The sequence below is a fragment of the Felis catus genome, chromosome D2 (assembly GCF_018350175.1).
Source record: "Felis catus isolate Fca126 chromosome D2, F.catus_Fca126_mat1.0, whole genome shotgun sequence".
Taxonomy (NCBI): Eukaryota; Metazoa; Chordata; class Mammalia; order Carnivora; family Felidae; genus Felis; species Felis catus.
In genome coordinates this window covers 71,210,829-71,228,350 of record NC_058378.1, presented here as the reverse complement: position 1 = coordinate 71,228,350, position 17,522 = coordinate 71,210,829, and the positions used below count along the sequence as shown (strand labels likewise).

General features: G+C 52.4%; 1 protein-coding gene across 7 annotated transcripts in view; it reads left to right on the top strand.

Annotated features, from left to right (window-relative positions):
* The first annotated feature begins 7,197 nt into the window (after positions 1-7,197).
* AFAP1L2 (actin filament associated protein 1 like 2) overlaps positions 7,198-17,522 on the top strand; it is a 99,275-nt gene continuing 88,950 nt past the window's right edge. For 6 of the 7 annotated variants that reach the window (XM_045040715.1, XM_045040716.1, XM_045040714.1 and 3 more), the window contains exons 1-2: positions 7,198-7,364; positions 13,286-13,339. In XM_045040715.1, the coding sequence (XP_044896650.1) occupies positions 7,349-7,364; positions 13,286-13,339 (70 nt within the window). In that variant the 5' untranslated portion in view covers positions 7,198-7,348. The remainder of the gene's footprint in view (positions 7,365-13,285; positions 13,340-17,522) is intronic. The other variant, XM_045040713.1, reaches the window with a different exon arrangement.

The following is a 17,522-nucleotide window of genomic DNA, read 5'->3' as shown; positions in this document are numbered from 1 at the left end:
GCCGGTGGGGCTGCCAGATCTGGTCCGGCTGCATTTCTGCCTGAGCCTCCTCGGGGAAGTGGTGATCTGAGCGATCTCAAGAAAAGTCAGCGAAGACAATCAAGGAAGATTCAGACCCTGGCAAGCGCCCAGAGGCTAGAATGCTGGCAAACTGCAGGAGCACTGTATGACTCACTCAGGATGACACCGGCTTGTACTCCCCCAGGGAGCACAGGCAGCTGAGCCCTGGGGAGAAGCATTTGGAAGAACAGCTCTTGCTGGAGACTGTGTTTGGGCTCTGATGCCACCCACCCGCTGCGGGGACCCTTGGGCAGGCGCTGGCATCTCTCTGGGTCGCTGCATCCTTAACATCAGGTCACACGGTTGGATTCGCTATTGGTCCCAAGTTTCCCAACAGCTCTGAAATCTTCTACATGGATGGATTCAGGATCATGGCAGAAAATGGGAGGCAAAGAGCCTGGAGGTAGGCTGGGGAAGTGTTAGGCAGAGACAAAAGGGAAATGGGCCAAGACAAAGAACAGGGATGCGTTTGTCCATGGAGTTACAGCGCCTCTGATCCGGGTGAGAAGATGACCGGGGAACCGGTGCTTTTGCTCTCCCTGACCCCAGCGGACTGGAGAGAAGCCCCGACAGCACTGCAGACTCCTACCTGTTAACTAAGATGTGTGATTTGGGGAGGAAGGTGAGAAAGGTGATGAGGGAGCCGATCCTTGGTCCCTCCCGGAGAGTGGGGGGAGACACATCAGCATCTGGAGGGTGGTGGGAGCAGCAGTAACATTGGTGGGATTTTCTAGAGTGGGAGAGAAAAGGTGGGAGCTAGTTAGCAGTGCAGAGCTTTGAGAAGAGAGCACAGCCTTTGTACACAGAGTTAGGAAACCCAGCAGCCCTGCCCATCCATGGTCCTGGGGACCAAGGAGGGGACAGGACACTCAGGCCACAGGAGGGGAACCCACTGGAGGCTTTGACTCTGGGCTGTGAGCGCCTGCCCCACTGCAGCCCGGACAAGCATACTCATTCCTGGAATCGCTGTCGTCCCCGTAGGAAATGGGGCATCCCGCGTCCACCACTCCCCAAACCGACATCCTTGGATGCTTTGATTCAATTATGTAGGTCTTTAGAGCATCACTTTTCATTTACTTTACCTCATAGGAGTATTTTAAGGAAATGTATAAGAGGGGCACCTGGGTGACTCAGTTGGTTAAGCATCCAACTTCAGCTCAGGTCATGATCTCACAGTTTGTGTGTTCGAGCCCCTCATTGGGTTCTGTGCTGACAGCTCAGAGCATGGAGTCTGCTTCAGATTCTGTCTCCCTCTCTCTATGCTCCTCCTCTGCTTATGCTCTGTCTCTCTTCTCTGTCTCAAAAATAAACATTAAAAAAAAAGGAAATGTATAAGATAAATAGCCCCTTTACATAAACTCAATCATTATAGGATAGTGACCAGAATAGGCTAGGGGTGTTTTTCTACACTGAAGTTTTTCTAGAGATGCAGCTAAAAGCGATTATTTGGAGACTTCGGCTGTGCCAGCTAGACCTGGGGACATGTACAGGTGAAGATGCCGGGAGGGGTGACAACGGTGCCCATGTTTCTTTTCCCTGTTGTCCCCCACTGTAGGCTCTGGTGCAGAGCCCAACTCGGAGGGTCGCCCGGGAGCCCCCTCCTCTGGCCTCCTTGTTCTACTCTCCTCCATCTATCTACTCCCCTTCCTGCCGGCCTTTGCTTTCTTTCTTTAATATTTATTATTTATTATTATTTATTATTCTTAAATATTTATTGGTGTTTTTCTGGAGTTTTTCAAACATGCTGGGGGGGGGGGCCATCACCTGGGTATTTAATGAACACTTCCATCTTCGAGATCCCGGGCCTCTGTTTCCTCAAGTGGACACTCGGAAAGGATCAGACCCCCACCAGGGGTCCTCACTATATAATATCAAACACGCTCGTGTAGCGACCACGCAGATTTAAGAAGTGTTAGCTTTATGCTATATTGACTTCAGAGTCTTCAATGGGAAAGAACCCACTAAGATGGGAATAAAAACTGGCAAACAACAAATGTTGGAGAGAATGGGGAGAAATTGGAACCTTTGTGCACTCCTGGTGGGAATGTAAAAGGGTACAGCCATTGTGGAAAACCAGGATGGTGATTGCGCAAAAAGTTAAACACAATTACCACATGACTCAGCAATTCTCCCAGCTATACACCCAAAGGACTTGAAAGTGGGGACCTGAACAGATATTTATACATCAGTGCTCATAACAGCATTATTCCCAGCAGCCCAAAGATCGAAAGAGCGCAAATGGCCATTGATAGATGAGTAGGTAAACAACGTGTGGTATATCCATACAAGGAAATATTATTCGCCCTTAAAAAGGAAGAGATTCTGATACATGCTACACCATGCCTGAGTCTTGGACATTACAGGAAGTGAAATAAACCAGATGAAGGGTCATATATTGTATATAATTCCATTTATATGAGAGGCACCGGGAATAGCCAAATCCATACAGACAGAAAGTGGATTAGGGGTTACCACGGGCTGGGGTGGGGGGACGGGGAGTTATCATTTAATGGGTAGAGTTTCAGATTGGAACGATAAAAGTGTTCTGGAGGTAGATGGTTCCGACGGTTGCATAACGTGAATGGACTTCATGCTGCTGAACTGAACACTTAAAAGTGGTCTAAATGGTAAATTTTCTGTATATTTTACTGCAACGACAACAAAAAAGAATTAATTCAGCCCTTCAAGGCTTGATTCAAATGGTACCTTCCTCTGGCTCCATCCCACCCCATGCCCAAACACGTCTAATATTTGGTGATGATTTGTTTCATCAAACTGAACCAGAGAAGACGTGTGTGTGTGTGTGTGTGTGTGTGTGTGTGTGTGTGTGTGTGTCCTTTTCGCAAAAGCCCCAAGAGGGAAAAAAAAAGGAAAAGTCGTTCATTAATTCATTCAACAGGCATGATGGAGCACGTGCTGTGGGGGGGTGCTATGTCAAGCTCAGGGACAGAGGATTAACACAGTACAACTCAGAGGGCTCTGGTAGGAGTAGGGGCAGGACTATGCTGAGGACGGGGTGGAGGCTGATGGGGGAGGGGGCCGTCCTCAGAGCGGGTGGCTTTTGAGCTGGCTATTGAAGAGTGACAAGGGACGAAGTAAAGAATAGTTGCTGCCCTGGCTGGTGACCCCACAGGATTACAAAAGAGAGCCTGGGTGGGGAAGCTGGGTCAGAGATGTCACTCAAACTCATCTGGCTCGGGCCCTGCCCAGCAGTGACCTTGGGCAATTACTTAAGGTCTCCACGTGCGAAGTGAGGGACAAGAGTTTCTGCCTGGACCATTGTGAGAATTAAACAGGATAAATGTGGCAAAGCAAGCCTTCGCCCCCCTGCCTCACTCACTGCGTCAGCAGGAGAAGCCCCCTTGTGGTTGAAGAAAGCTCTCTGCTGCTGAGAATTTGTTTAGGAATTGCCAGAGAGTAAAGCCTGCTGTTGGGTTGTGTGTCCCTGATACCTTCGGCCACACATCCAAGAGGGCCCTACGCACCCCCACCCCAACTGAGCTCTGTGGGAACACCCCACCTTCTAGACTCCAGGGTAGGGCACTCGATTTGGTTTCGGGGCTGTCTGCATCAGAACAGCCCATTTCAGACCCTCTGGGTCTGGGCTGGGGTCACTTGTAGCTCCTAGAGGGTTGAGACTGAGTTGGATCCTGGAGACCAGAAGCTCAATGACTCGGGGTATGAATGTGAGCGGCCCATGTGGGGAAGGTGCAAAGCCACTAATGCTGAGGGGTTGAATGGCACCCAGGTTTTGGAGAGAGGGGGAAGCGGTGCCTAAGATTTCTATTGATGGTTTTAAGTAGTGTTTCAGTTTCGTTCTTGGAAATGGCAGTGCATTCCCATTTTAAATTCACTCTGCATGTGTCTCTGATTGATTTGTGTTTGTCTAGAGGCTCTGGGATTTGCCAAGTCTCCATCGATAAACTAGAATGGACTTTGGAAGAAGTAATTAAAGGGCTGGAGCCAGTAGGGGGAAAGGGAGGGGGAATGTGCATGATGGAGATACCAAGCTGCCCGCTGCCACCCCCCCCCCCCCGCCCCAGCCTACAGAGAGCAGGTGCAGTTAAGGGAAGGGGCTGCCGAAATGGCCACCAAAGGACCTGCTGGGGTAGAGTCCTGTCCGGTTAGAGCCCTGACTCAAGGGTGTGACAAAACACAGGGTTTGGAATGGGGAAACCTGATTTTTGAGTCCTGCTTCGGAACGAGAGAGATTACTTGGCTTTGTGACTTGACTTTGTGACTTAGGACCAGGCCCCTAATTTGTGGCCTCATTCGTAGGATGCAGATAGTTTAATCCCTGTCTTTTGTTCTTAGTGACCTCAGCCAGAGCCAGACTGGACCTCAGCCCCTCTGAGAGGGTCACCCCTGACAAAAGCCCCCGCTGACCGGTTAGAGCTGGAATCCCGCCGAGAGTGACTGGCTAGTTTCAGAAGGAGGAGCTGCACAATCAGATTCTCTCTGAGCATCAGAAAGGAACCCGGATACCCGGTGACAGGAGTCTGTAGGCACTGGAGACTGGAGGGTGGGCACCACGTAGGACCCTTAGCAAGAGGAGGAAAGGGAGGGAGGAAGGGAGAGAGGGAAAAAGAGAACACAAAAAGGTAAGAGCCCCCCCGTCCTCCCATCCTGAGACAGATGCATTTCCAGCTTGCGGGTGGCCCGCTGAGCACTATCGTCTGGCCTGTGATGCCCTGCGATGTCCAAATTCTTGCCTCCACCTCCCCTTTTTCTATCTCTTGACTCCCCAAGGGCCCAGCCCACCGGGAAGAGTGGCTGAGAGAACTGAGTAAACTAATGGATGAATCTGAGAGCTCAGACCCCGGGCTCTAACTCCCCTGCGGGCACCAGGGGCCCTTCACTTTCTGCCCCAACACCCCAACCTGCTGCTATTTCTGTGTCCAACTGAGGGACACTCATCTTTTGTCCTGCTCGTTGTCCTCCCACCCCCAGTCTGTTGAGAGTCCCTGGCCCACCTTGCTCAGGCTCTGTGCAGGGCCTGGCGGCACCTGGCGCCTAACAGGGCCTCGGGTGGTGTCTGAGGACTGGCCGAGTGCCTGAGGGCTGACACTGTACACCTGCCCGGAAACCCTGGTCCATATTGGTGCTTCCTTCTCCCTCACACCCTGTGCTCAGGCCCAGAGCCCTGGCATCACACTTCCTGCATATTTCTGCCCTTGGTCCTCTCCTCCTCAGCCGGGTTTGCAGCGTCCCAGTGACTTAGCAGCGGGCTGGTGCAACCGCCTCCTGCACGCCACTTTCCGCTCAGCCTCCCACGGCCCCTGGGGCACCGTCACTTGTCAGAGCTGCCCAGGCCTTTGGTTTTCAGATTACTCTGTCTTTGGGGCCCTCAAGCAGGTCTGTGCCCACCTCTCCAGTCAGTTTCCACTCCTGGCTTCGCCTTTGTGGCTTCAGCGACAGAGGACTGTGGTCCTGAAGTGGCTCACTTCCCTGCCTTTGTCCTCACTGTCCCTTCTGCCTAGAAGGCTGCACTCACTCTGCCTCTCCTGTCACCTCACTAGGCTGTCCCCCTCCTAGGACCTGCAAGGCTTCTCCAGGCTGGTTCAGCTCCCTCCGCTAGGGTTCCCAGAATCCCTTGTGCCTTATCAGAGCATCTACCTGGCCCGGTATGGACCCTGTTCACCTGGCTGTGTGCTCCACAAGCTGGTAAAGACGGCCTGGCCCTTCCTATGAGTGCCGGGAAAGCTTGGTGAACAACCATCTGGAAGCAGCAGACCCGGGTTTAAATCCTGCTCTGTTCTTTTTTTGTTTGTTCTAACTGTGTGACCTTGGGCAAGTTGTTTAACCTCTGTAAACTTCAGTTTCCTCAACTACATGATATAAATAATAATCCCCACATCACAGAATTATTGGGAAAATTAAAGGCAGTGCCTGTACAGCCCCAAGGGGCATGCCGGGCTTATGGGGAGGGCTCCGTGGATGTTAGCAGCTAATGCAACTAAGAAAAATATTTCTAAGACTGCTGGGGGCAAAAGGTCTCCAAAAATCAGAGCTGAATCTTCTGAGATTTAAGGAATCTTTTAAAAATAATAACAATTATTTTTAACATTTATTTATTTTTGAGAGAGAGAGAGAGAGAGAGAGAGAGAGAGAGAGCATGAGCAGGGGAGGGGCAGAGAGAGAAAGGTGGGGGACAAAGGATCCCAAGCAGGCTCTGCACTGACAACAGTCAAGCGGACGCAGGTCTCGAACCCACCAACCGTGCGATCATGACCTGAGCAAAAGTCGGACACTTAACCAACTGAGCCACCCAGGCGCCCCCACAACAAATAGTTTTTAATGTTCCTTCAGGAAAGTGGGGGGAGACGGGTTGAAACTCCAGGCATCCTGCGTATACTGTGATTGAGATTTTAAAGAGAAAATCGAGAAATTTAAAGAACATGGCTCTACTTTGGGTGCAGATGAGGTTGAGAGACTGGAGGGATAGCAGCAGTGTGGCGCCCGGTGGCAGCGGCGCAGGGTGGTTAGAGCCACGGGTGGACGAGCGCCTGTGCAACAGATACCATCCCTCCCGGGCGGTCAGGTGTTCCCGGACTTGTCCAGGCGGCTCTAGGAATTCTAGTCCTCACGAGAGTCTGGAACAACTGCTCCGGGGAAACCTGGGCCCCGGGTAGAAGGCGGCAAGTAGGCATTTTCAGACGCCCTCCTGTGTGCGCGACCGGCAGCGGCTGCCCGGGGAGGTTGCTAGAGGGTTGAAGCGATTCTCCAAGAACCGGGGGGGACAGGCGCGGGGACAGGGCTCGGGTGTCCCCACCCCCCTGCGCCGGTCGCCCCTCGAGGAAGCCGAGGCTTTAGCGCGCCGGCCCCGCGGTCAAGAGCGAGGCGCTCTAGGCACGCCTCTGCCTCCGGGGTTCGACCTCGGTCTCCTCCTCCGGGCAGTGGGTTTGCAGCCCCGCGGTTGGAAGAACGGCTCTCGTAGGCCCGCCCCAGCCCGCCCCTCGGGCTCGCCAGAACCTCTCCCAGGGTTTGGGCACAGCCGAGTCTTGCGCCCTGCCGCCGCCCCCGGGTCCCGGACAAGAAGGAACTGCCGGGCGGCCGCGGGCGGGGAGCAGGGCCCGGAGCGCGCACGGACCCGGGCGCTGCGGGGACTCGGCGGCGGAGTTCCCCCGCGGGGGCGGTGCGCCGGGCGGGGACGGGGTCCGAGCGCCAGGAGGTCCGGCGGCGAGCGTGACCTCACGGGGAGGGGCCAGCGCGGCGGCCCGGGCGCGGAGCCGAGCGCCGACAGCGCAGCGCCGGAGCCCAGCGGCCGGGAGCGCACGCCGGGGCCCCGATGGAGCGGTACAAAGGTGAGGGCGCGGGTCCCGGCGCGGCGCGCACGCACTCCACTGTCGCGCCGCGAGGAGGGCTGGGGGGGGGCGGGTGGTGGGGCCGCGCCGCTGGCGCCTCGCTTCCCGCCGGGACTCAGGTGGGCAGAGCCGGCTGCGCCCGTCCAGCCCGAACCTGGGCCGGAGACCCGGGCGACGGCGGCGCCGCGGGCCCCGAGAGGGGCCTCCTAGGCGGTGGCCGCGGCCGGGGCTCTCGGACCCTCCCCGGCGCGGAGGGCGGGGTCGGCGTGGCGAGGCCTTTCACCTGTTGGAGGAGCGAGGGTGCGCTTGGCGACCCACCTCTCAAGTCCCGGCCGCCCGGGAAAGATGCCGGGGCCAAGGAGGCCCCGAGTGAATTGGCAACGGCGCCGCTCGGCTTGGGGGCAGAGGAGCAAGTCGCTGGGTCGTCTCGCCCGGGCGCCTGCCGGAGTGGAGGGCTGCCCGCGGACCCCAGCGAGGAGCCTGAGCGGGGATGCGCTTGGGCGGTGGGGTGGGCTCGCAGCTCCACTCCCTCCCCGTCCTTCGGCCGCCCAGGTAACCGTCTGTCTCCGAGCCGTTTCCATCCCCAGCCAGGGGTCGGGGGAAGTGCGGGGCTGGGGGTGGGGGGCGCACGGGATGCCCGGCAGGTGGAGCGCGCGGAGGCGTCCGGGCCTGAGAGGGTTTAGCCCAGCGCGCAGCTGGGCATGTTTTGGATTTGGCCGAGGGCGGGGATCTTGGCCAAACCCTGATGGGCGGGACGGCCCGGGTCGTGCCCGCAGCCCGGCTCGCACCAGTGCTCGGAGCCCCGAGGCTGGAGTCTAGAAGCCAAGGATTAAAGAGCTTTTCTTAAAGAGTTACCCCTTAAGCGGGACGCCGCGGACGCCCCTTACACCCCCCGCCTTTCATTTCAGCCTCTTGCACCTCCCAGCCCTGGACTCGTCCCTGCCAAACCTGCGAGAGGAAATACTGTTTCTATATTTATTTCCCCCTGGGAAAGGGTAATAAAGGAAAATGCTCAGATTCCCAAGGAATCTCATTCCCAGTGGTTTCTCATTTCTGACATGACATAAAGGAACCTTCTGGGACCGGCTTTAGTTCCCTCAGCTAGTCGTGCCTAGCTTTTGATTTTTCCCACTGCTTTTTTCTCAATCTGGGTCACCTGGTTACAGGTGGGGGTAAAAGATTTAAATTCTAGGCTGCACCTCACGCAGAAAGAAAGGGTCTTTGCCAAGGCCATGGGAAGCCGGCTGGGGGGGGGGGGGGACAGGGTTAAATTAATGGGCAACCTTTGGTTTCTGTCTGTGAACCCTCCCTGGAGCCTCTATCACATTTCTAACGGACTGGTGGGGTTTTTTGGTTTTTGGGTTTTTTTCTTTTCTCCCAAATTCTGCTGAGATCACGTCAGTTTTATGCCGAGATGACTGAATGCGTCCTTATGCACTCTCAGAACACTTGAAGCCACGGCCCCTCTCTTTGTAAAATGGAAGTTTGCTACTCCCTCTCCCACTCTGCCTCCCCCCTCCCCTCGGCCCTTTGGGAGGGAGCCTCACAGAGAATTCAGGGCTTGAGTTGGAAGTGTCGGGCCTCTGAGGTCCCTCTTACTTCAGCCTGTGCCGTATCTGAATTGTGAAATGAAGGGTTGCCAGCTGCAGGATGAAGGTCCCTGGAGCAAGCTGCTTCCTCAAATTAGCATAGTAACCTAAGTTAGGGCATATTATAACATTTGGGGTCTTCTTTCTAAATGCGCCGTTATTATCAGAAGCTTTTTGCATTAATAGCTTTTGACGTGGCCCTTGACCTAAGAAAGTCTTCTTAGTTACTTCTTTCTCTTGGGAGCTTAAAATCCTGGAGCTCCCACCCTGGAGAATCAGGGGTTTTTGCCAACTGAAGGACACTTAGTTTCCAGTTCAGAGTGTTTATGTTTTTGGTAACACATGTATCTGCCTTATTTTGCAGTAACTCAGAGAGTGATAAGTGGATGGAAACATTTGAGAATTATCTGGATTGCATAGGCTAATCCAACTCATCTTTTAGTGTTCCACTCTGGAGAAAGTCTTCAGGCCTCACCAGTGAATGCGGATATGTTTACTAACTACACGTTTCAGCTGCAGAATTTAGGGATTCCCCCCACCCCACCCCACCCCCACCCCAGGGATGTAGAAATCCCCGTTCTTTTAACCTGTGCTTTGAACTCTTATTGAAAAATGACGTGTGTGGGCCAAATCTCAGATTAACCAGGGCAACTCTAACGGGAACCCATAGTTGTCTCATGCTCATCAGACATTGAGGGCAGTTTTTGTCTTTAAGGTAAGATTGAATCATTGTGGGATGACTAGGTGTCTTTTTAACAACAAAGTTAAATGGAAAAGCAAGATTTACGTGGGTTCTTGAAATATATAAACATTATAAAGAAGAATTCTCGCGACACTTTCAAATTTTGTCACTGAAATGCCTCATTCTGTGTTCCTAACTTCCCAATTTTGAGCTCTCCCAAACAGGCAGAACGCCTGGTTGCTGTGGCCAGATTCTCAAAGTGTTTTCTTTCATTTGTTAAGTCTTACAAAGCAGTTGACTTGGGAGAAATTGTTCTCCGTGTTCCCTAGCGTGTGTGTTACCTATTGTACATCCTCCAACCCTAGCCTGTCATTTTTAGACTCGGGGCTGATTTTCCATTGTTTTGTAGGATGTAAAGGGAGGTCTGGAGCTGAAGAGTCGTTGGAATGTCAGCCTCTCTTACAGAAACATTTCCAAACTTTTCCCCCATCCCATCTAAGCCATTTTGTTTAGATAGCCATGGCTCTCTCCAGCAAAAGCAAAGGGCAGGGATTGTGAGAAGACTCTGCAGGGGTGTCTCCCAGAGATGGAGCTTTTATAAGAGTTCTCATAAAAAATGTTGGTAGAGTTGCTGTTTCTTGTATATGAATCTCTTTGGTGTTGTGTAAGCAGTGCCAGCATCCACAGGGTCCCTTGAAAAGGCTCCCATCCTTGGATGTTTCCATATTTATGACTCTCATAAGGACACCCTTGGATCACTGTGCTGGGGGGGGGGGGGGGAGGGCATTGGCTGAACTCACAGCATGTGGTCAAGAATTCTGGTTTCTACTGCTCTTCCAGCTGGTGAGCGTGTCCAGGGCCAAATGTGACTGACCTACTATCTGTGGATTGCACTTGGAACCGTCCCGAGGAAGCTTCCTGAATTTGCATCATACTTGGATCCAAGCTGTCACGCTTGAGCTATTCACTTTAATTTGGATCACAGTCATTGGTGGAAGGTGTAATCGCTCTTTTTCTGTTTTTGTTTGTTTGCTTCTGAGTCAGATCACCTGATTCCCAGGAGAGGGCATGTGTGTTTCCTCAGGTACCGCAAGGTAGGGATGAGCAGTGAAGAGTCAAGCCAGTAAAACCACACAAAAGCTTGGGGCGCCTGGGTGGCTCAGTCAGTTAAGCGTCTGACTTCAACTCAGGTCATGATCTCACACTCCGTGAGTTCGAGCCCCGCGTCAGGCTCTGTGCTGACAGCTCAGCTCCTGGAACCCGCTTCAGATTCTGTGTCTTCCCCCTCTCTCTGCCCCTCCCCTGCTCATGCTCTGTCTCTCTCTGTCTCAAAAATAAATAAAAACATTAAAGAAAAACTAAAAACACATGAAAGCTTAAACTGGGATATGTGGTCAGGGAAGGTCTGAGAAAGAAAAATCAGTTAAGAGAGATGGACGGATTGATAATATTCATGTCTCTTTCAGAGGAATCGTCTGGGTGTCTTTTCTTTCTTTCTTTCTTTTCTTTTTTTTTTTTTTTTTTTTTTTTTTATGCCTAGGAACTCAGGTTTTTCCCTATTGAAGCTTTGCATAAAGCAGTGGTTCTTAACCTTAGGAACCATCAGGGGACCTTAAAAAAAAAAAAAAGGGATATGTAGGCCCCACTCAAGATATTGTGATTCAGTTGATCTAGGCGTGCAGCTCAGGTCATCAGGGGATTCTGACGTGCAGCCAAAATTGAGAATCACTGAAACAAGATAAGTAGTTATACGTACATTGTATACATAGCCCTTCTTCACCTGGAAAATTAAAAGCACGTAGGGAATAAGACTGATACACCCTCCATACTCATGTGATGTGCTTTCGCCAAATCTGTGACGCCTCCAGAAATTTAACGTAATTCACCTTAAGGCTCGAAAGGCAGTGGGAAGGAACACTGCTTCAAAACAGTCTCACAAGTGATACCGCACAGTCCTAAGCTTGGGGTTTGCTCGTGGTTGCACTTGACCCTGAGCCCTTGTGACTTTGAAGCTCTTTGTGCGGGAGCCCTTGATGCTTTGGCAATGAAAGGGTCTGAAACAGAAATACTGAGGGGTCACCTGTGGTGCTGACGGGCCAGGCTGGGTGGCGGGAATTCTGCTGTGGGCCCTTCCCCTCTTCTGAAGGGGTAGGAGCTCTGGGAACTGGGCTGGATCCAAGCACAATTAAAGGGCCAGGAGGGGCCAAGAAGCTTCAAAGCTAAGGAAGCTGTGCCACTTTTCTTGCAAATCCCTTTAATGACGGGAAATGTTTCTCTAAAGGCTTCTGCCATTCAGAGAAGGGAGACTCCCCCCCCCCCCCCCCCCAGCTGAGGCAGGGTGGTGTGTCTGCCCAGGCAGAGGCAGGAAGTGGTCATGGTGCCATGTAGGAAGCAGTGGCTTGGGAATGGGGAGACCCATGCATTCTGGTTCCTTGGATGAGCCACTGAGCTCTCTAGGCCTCAGTTTCCCCATCTAGAAAATAGGGTCCAGTGTTTGTCCATCTGCCTTTCCGAGCGCTCTTCAGTCCTAGTTGCTCTGTGGTCACTGAGGAATCTTTGGAGGGAGGATGTGTCTTTAGGAGAGGGAAGTGAGGGAGGGACTGTGGGTAGCCCAACAAAGGTCAGCGTAGGGTTGTGATTCTTATAAATAAAATCAATTTCCTGGCAAGAGCCGAGAGCAGCAGACAGTGGGAAAGAGAATGCCATTGGCCACGTGAGGAATTTGTTTCTCAAGGACTTTTGTGCGAACGCTTCGCCAGAGATTGTTAGGGAAGGCCGGGGCCACCCTCTCAAACAGAGGATTCTTCACTCCCATTTGACAGATAGGTCAACTGAGGTCTAAAGAGATTAAGCAACAATTCAAAGTCAAGCAGGATACAACATCCCTGGGAACGGAGTTTCGAAAGGGTGGAACTCCTGTTCTACGAACAGCAAGAGTTTATCTAGAAGTACTCCGGAGGGGAGACGGGTGGGGGGATGGGCTAAGTGGGTGGTGGGCATGAAGGAGGGCACTTGCTGGGATGAGCACTGGGTGTTATGTGTAAGTGATGAATCACTAAATTCTCCTCCCGAGACCAATACTACACTATATGTTAACTAACTTAAGTTTAAATAAAGTCTTGGCAGAAAACAAAAAGAAAGAAGTACTCAAAGCCATTTCAGACCCCTTCCTTATCTGTGTCCCTTTAGCCTGGAAGGGACGAGTTGCTCAGTGAAACTCTCCTCAGTCTTCGGGACCTCGTCCACATGCCTCCTCTTCCGGGAAGCCTCTCTTGATTCCCTCTGTGTTCCTGAATGACTTGAGGAATATTAGCACCTGGTACATCATAGGCACCCAGCAAATATTTGATGAATTAATGTCATGTTGTCTTATATGCCTGTTTCGTCTATTAGACTGAAGACCTTCAAGACAGGGATCTTATCTTTCCCCTCCCAGCATCCCTCCCCCCAGCCCCTGGTGCAGGGCCAGTGCACAGGTGCCTGGGGCATAACTGGGGAGTGGGTGAATGAATGAATTCCAGGCAACAGGAACACGCATTCTTCCATGTTACGAAGCAAGATCTCAAAGCCGCATTCCAGCAGCGGAGACATAAGGCCACCCTGGTGGCCCTTGGCTTTCCCGACTTGAGCCTTATTTCTGTCTGTTCCAGCACAGGGGTGTTGCTGTCTGGTGGTACAGAGAAGGATCCTGCAGGTTTCTGCTTGTGAGTATGAGTCTGCCTGTGCCCGCTGCAGCCGCTCACCTGGCCTCCAGGGCTCCCGAGGGCACAGACCTAGCTTTGCCCATGCTCTGGACCGATGGCCGAGGGGTCTTGTGGAGCTGAGCTCTGGCCTGGGCGCTCTGGGGCTCGGGATTCTAACCCGGCCTTTGCCACTAACTCGCTGCGTGACCTTGGGCAAGTCACTTAATCCCTCTCTCTGGGCCTTGTTCCCTCGTCTGTACGAGTGAGGATAATGATCACTAACCTGCCTCACAGGCTGCTTGGTGGGATGAATTGTAAGAGCTTCTGGGAAGCGTTTTGAGAAGAGGCGACGTTAAAAAAGTCTGGGGGAGCAGCCACCCGAAGACCTCTGTGGCATGGTTGTGACCCCACCGATTCCTGCCTTCTTGTGCATGTGTTGGGCGTTCCTCACAGCCGGCTCTGCCCGAGCTACTGGGAGCTCTGAGTTGGGGATGCTCAACCGGTGCCCAGGGAGCCTAGCTGCTTCGAGAGGACCATCTGTGTATTTCTCTCGAACCGGCTGGGAAGGCGGTGGGCACAGAATTGCGCCTCCTTAAGCTTCGTGCGTGAAGCCACATCACGGCCGTGCCTGACTTTCCTCTGATGTCTCAGTTTACGTAGAAGAAACCTTTAGATACTTCAAGCTTTTTATACTAGTTTTCTATGCCTTGGCTCTCTCACCTCCTCCCTGGTTAGTCTCACAACGAACAAAAAAACCGCGCTGCGAGGGAGGAGCAGGGAGAATGTGTAGAAAAAGTAGGAGCCGGCGTTACCCTGGGCGCATTGCACTGGCCCGGAGCAGGAGAACGAGCCCAGAGCACCTTCACGTCCCATCTCTCTGTGAGCATCACACATTCCAGGGAGGCGTGGGGAGGGTGCAGCACCAACAGCCACGGGGCTCTGCTGTCTTCTGAACGGACCCCTGAGTTCTCTTCCCACTTCCTTGAGCCCTCGCGGAGACCTCAAAGACAGCTGCAGGCCTGTGGGAGCGGGAGCCCTGTGCAGGGGCTCAGCCCAGCAGATTGCAAATTGGCCTTCTGCTTGTAGTTAAACCCAAGAAGGACAGTCGGTCAGCTGTCACGTCAGAGAGACCAACCTGCTGGCCGAGGCCTCTGAGCGGGGCGTATGTGCGGCCCTGCCTTCGGCGGTGGCTGTCCCAAGGAGAGGGACCAACTCTCCTGGTTCGCGTGGGACTTGCCTGGTTTTGCTGCTGAAAGCCCCAAGTCCCAGGAAACCCCTCCGTTCTGGGTGGATGGGCTGGGAGGTCACCCTGTTCCCAGGCCTCTGCTTTATTAAAAGGCCCTGAATCCAGAATTTGGTTCCTCCATGGCAAAGATAAGCTACAGCCAATCATTCCATGTGTTTGGCAAGAAAGCGAAAGTCCAAAGCTTAAAAACCCAGCAGTTCGTACCTAAGGTACATACCCGTGTGCTAAGTGAAAGAAGCCAGACTCAAAAGTCTTGCGCGCTGTATGATCCCATGTACGTGACTTTCTGGAAAAGGCAAAATTGGCGGGAAAGAAAACCCGTCCGTAGTGGCCGGGGGAGGGGGGAGGGGTTGACCGCAAAGGGGTATGTGGGAAATTTTTGGAATGGTAGAGATCTTTACGTTTCAAATCTTTATGGTGGTAGAGAGTCCACAGCCCTAGGCGTTTGTGAAAACTCAGACCTGTGCAGTTAGCGGGACAGTTTTTTTTTTTTCCCCGTGTGTCAATGACACCTTCCGGAAGCCGACTTTAAAACAAACCCTAGGTGTTTTTTTTGTTTTTTTTTTAATGTTTATTTATTTTTGAGACAGAGAGAGACAGAGCATGAACGGGGGAGGGTCAGAGAGAGGGAGACACAGAATCTGAAACAGGCTCCAGGCTCCGAGCTGTCAGCACAGAGCCCGACACGGGGCTCGAACTCACGGACCGCGAGATCGTGACCTGAGCCGAAGTCGGCTGCCCAACCGACTGAGCCACCCAGGCGCCCCTAAAACAAACCCTAGTGGTTCACGATGCTGTGGTACGAGACAGAGACTCTGTTGAGTGCCCCCTGGGCCATCACGGGTGGTAAACAGAATCCGAGGTCTCCGTGTTTTCATGGCCGCGGCAGTCTGGAGGGAGGTACAGCAGAAGGGGTGAAGAATTTTGGTAGAAAACAAAAAGGATGGACTGCTTGACAGCATCCTAAATGCAAGAGACTTTTCCATCAGGCGCAGGCAGCGCGAGGGTGGGGGATCTCCCTCTAGTTAGCGAAGAGGAAAAGCAGTTTTCCTAAAACCCAGGCAGCAGACGAGCCCAAGAGGGTCATGGAATAGTGAAGCAATAGCTCCAGGCTTCCACCCTGGGAACTCTGTTGCTACACACATGGATCTAATGTATTGAATTGGGCACCCTTTCTGAAAGTCTTTTTTTTTTTTTTCCCCCGTCCCTCACCAATAAAGTTATTGAATTGGAATTGGAGTACCCAAGTCTGTACCATAATTACTTCCTGGCTGACTTTTTGGTTTTGGAAGTCCTGCTTGCCCGTGCTAGTGAGGGATGATTTTGAGGCAGGGAGAACCCACGATTTAGCAAAATAATGCACCTAGTCCCAGATGATTCCAGACAGGGGAAAGCCTCCTATAGGAAGAGCAGGTGTCACCAGCCCTTCCTGCCCCAATCCAGGAGATGGGGTGCGGAATACCACAACAATGGAAGACTATTACTCTGGGGGTCCTAATGGAATCTGAAGGTTGTGGTGGTTGCCTTTTTTTTTTTTTTTTTTAATCAAAAACGTGAATTGGCTTGTTCTTCAGGTGAACTGTGTCTGGATCTAGGACTTGGGTAACTGAACCCGTGTCTTCTCATCTTTCTTAAGTGCAGTGTGTTGAAAGGCTATAGAACTTCCATCCGCAAGGACCATATGGGCGTAGATCACTTTCAACCATGAATTACACAGGAGAACTTCACACATGCAACTCTTTCTCACAAATCTATCCAAGCCACTCGGCCTGTGCAAAGGGAGTTCTGTTCCCCCTGTTCTTGGGGTATTCAGGAAGAATTTGGGGGGCAGTCCTTAGTTCTAATTGTCTTGACTTTGTCGGGGGACACCGGAGGGGGAGGGGAAGAGGCAGGAAATAAGTTTTGTACATATTTGAAGTGAAACATCCCTGATACAGGGTCAGGCCTGGCTTATGGTGGCTCCGTCTAGGAAGGGGCTAGATTTGGGGCAGCCGAAGGGCTCACTTCTAGTTTGAGTACACGAATGGGAAGCCTGCAGAGGAGAACCTGGGAATGCATGGGTGGGGAAATCCCAGATAACTTCCTTACCTGGACTGCAGGCTGTTAACTGCCATCTCCCCAGGGCTCCCCCGGCACGCTAGCATCCTTTTGGGTTGTGGGGACTCTCTTAGCCTCCCTGTTAGACCAGCAAGTGGGAATCCTGCCATTTCCTTCCATCCTCCACCCTCGTTGTTTTTTTTTTTTTCTCCCCCAGTTTTTACACAACAGGATTTATTCATGTTGACTATATTCAAGTCCCCAGATGGGGGGAGAAAAAGAGATTGTGTTGAATGAGCTTATTGTTTGGAGATTTCACTGACTTATTTAATACCCACAGTCCTGGAACATACTGAGCTGATTTACTAAAATTCAAACATGGTCCTTTTGGAAGGAACTCTGCTGGGGTGCTTGGGATCCTTGATATCGGGGTTGGGACCTATTGGGTGGTAAGTTAGACCTATTGGGTGGTAGTTAGTAAGGGACAACTCTTCATCTCTATGGTGTTGGGTCCACAAGGGATGAATGTTCTCAGGTACAATCCCAGGCTCCTTATGAGCTTGAGATAGTCACCACCCTACTGCCTTTGTATTGTCCGGCCTTTTATGGCATCCTCTCTAGTACAAGTGGGAGGGACTAAAGGGTGTTGACGTGCCAGATCTTGGGTTGAAATGGCAAGCACCCGACAACCTCACCCCTGCTGCTCGGATGCCTAATGCGGTGTGGCTGGTCCATGATAGTCATGGTAGAGTTGGATTGTGCGTCTTCTAGCGGGTTTTAGAGGTGGGGTCCCTGTAGTCGGTACCTCTGGGATTGCGGCTGAGGATCATGGCGTATGCGAGGGTCGAGTACAGTTGTTTGCAGTATAGCTGGACTGTGACATCTCCTGGTGTCTGGAGCTCTCGAGGATCTCCCGAGAGA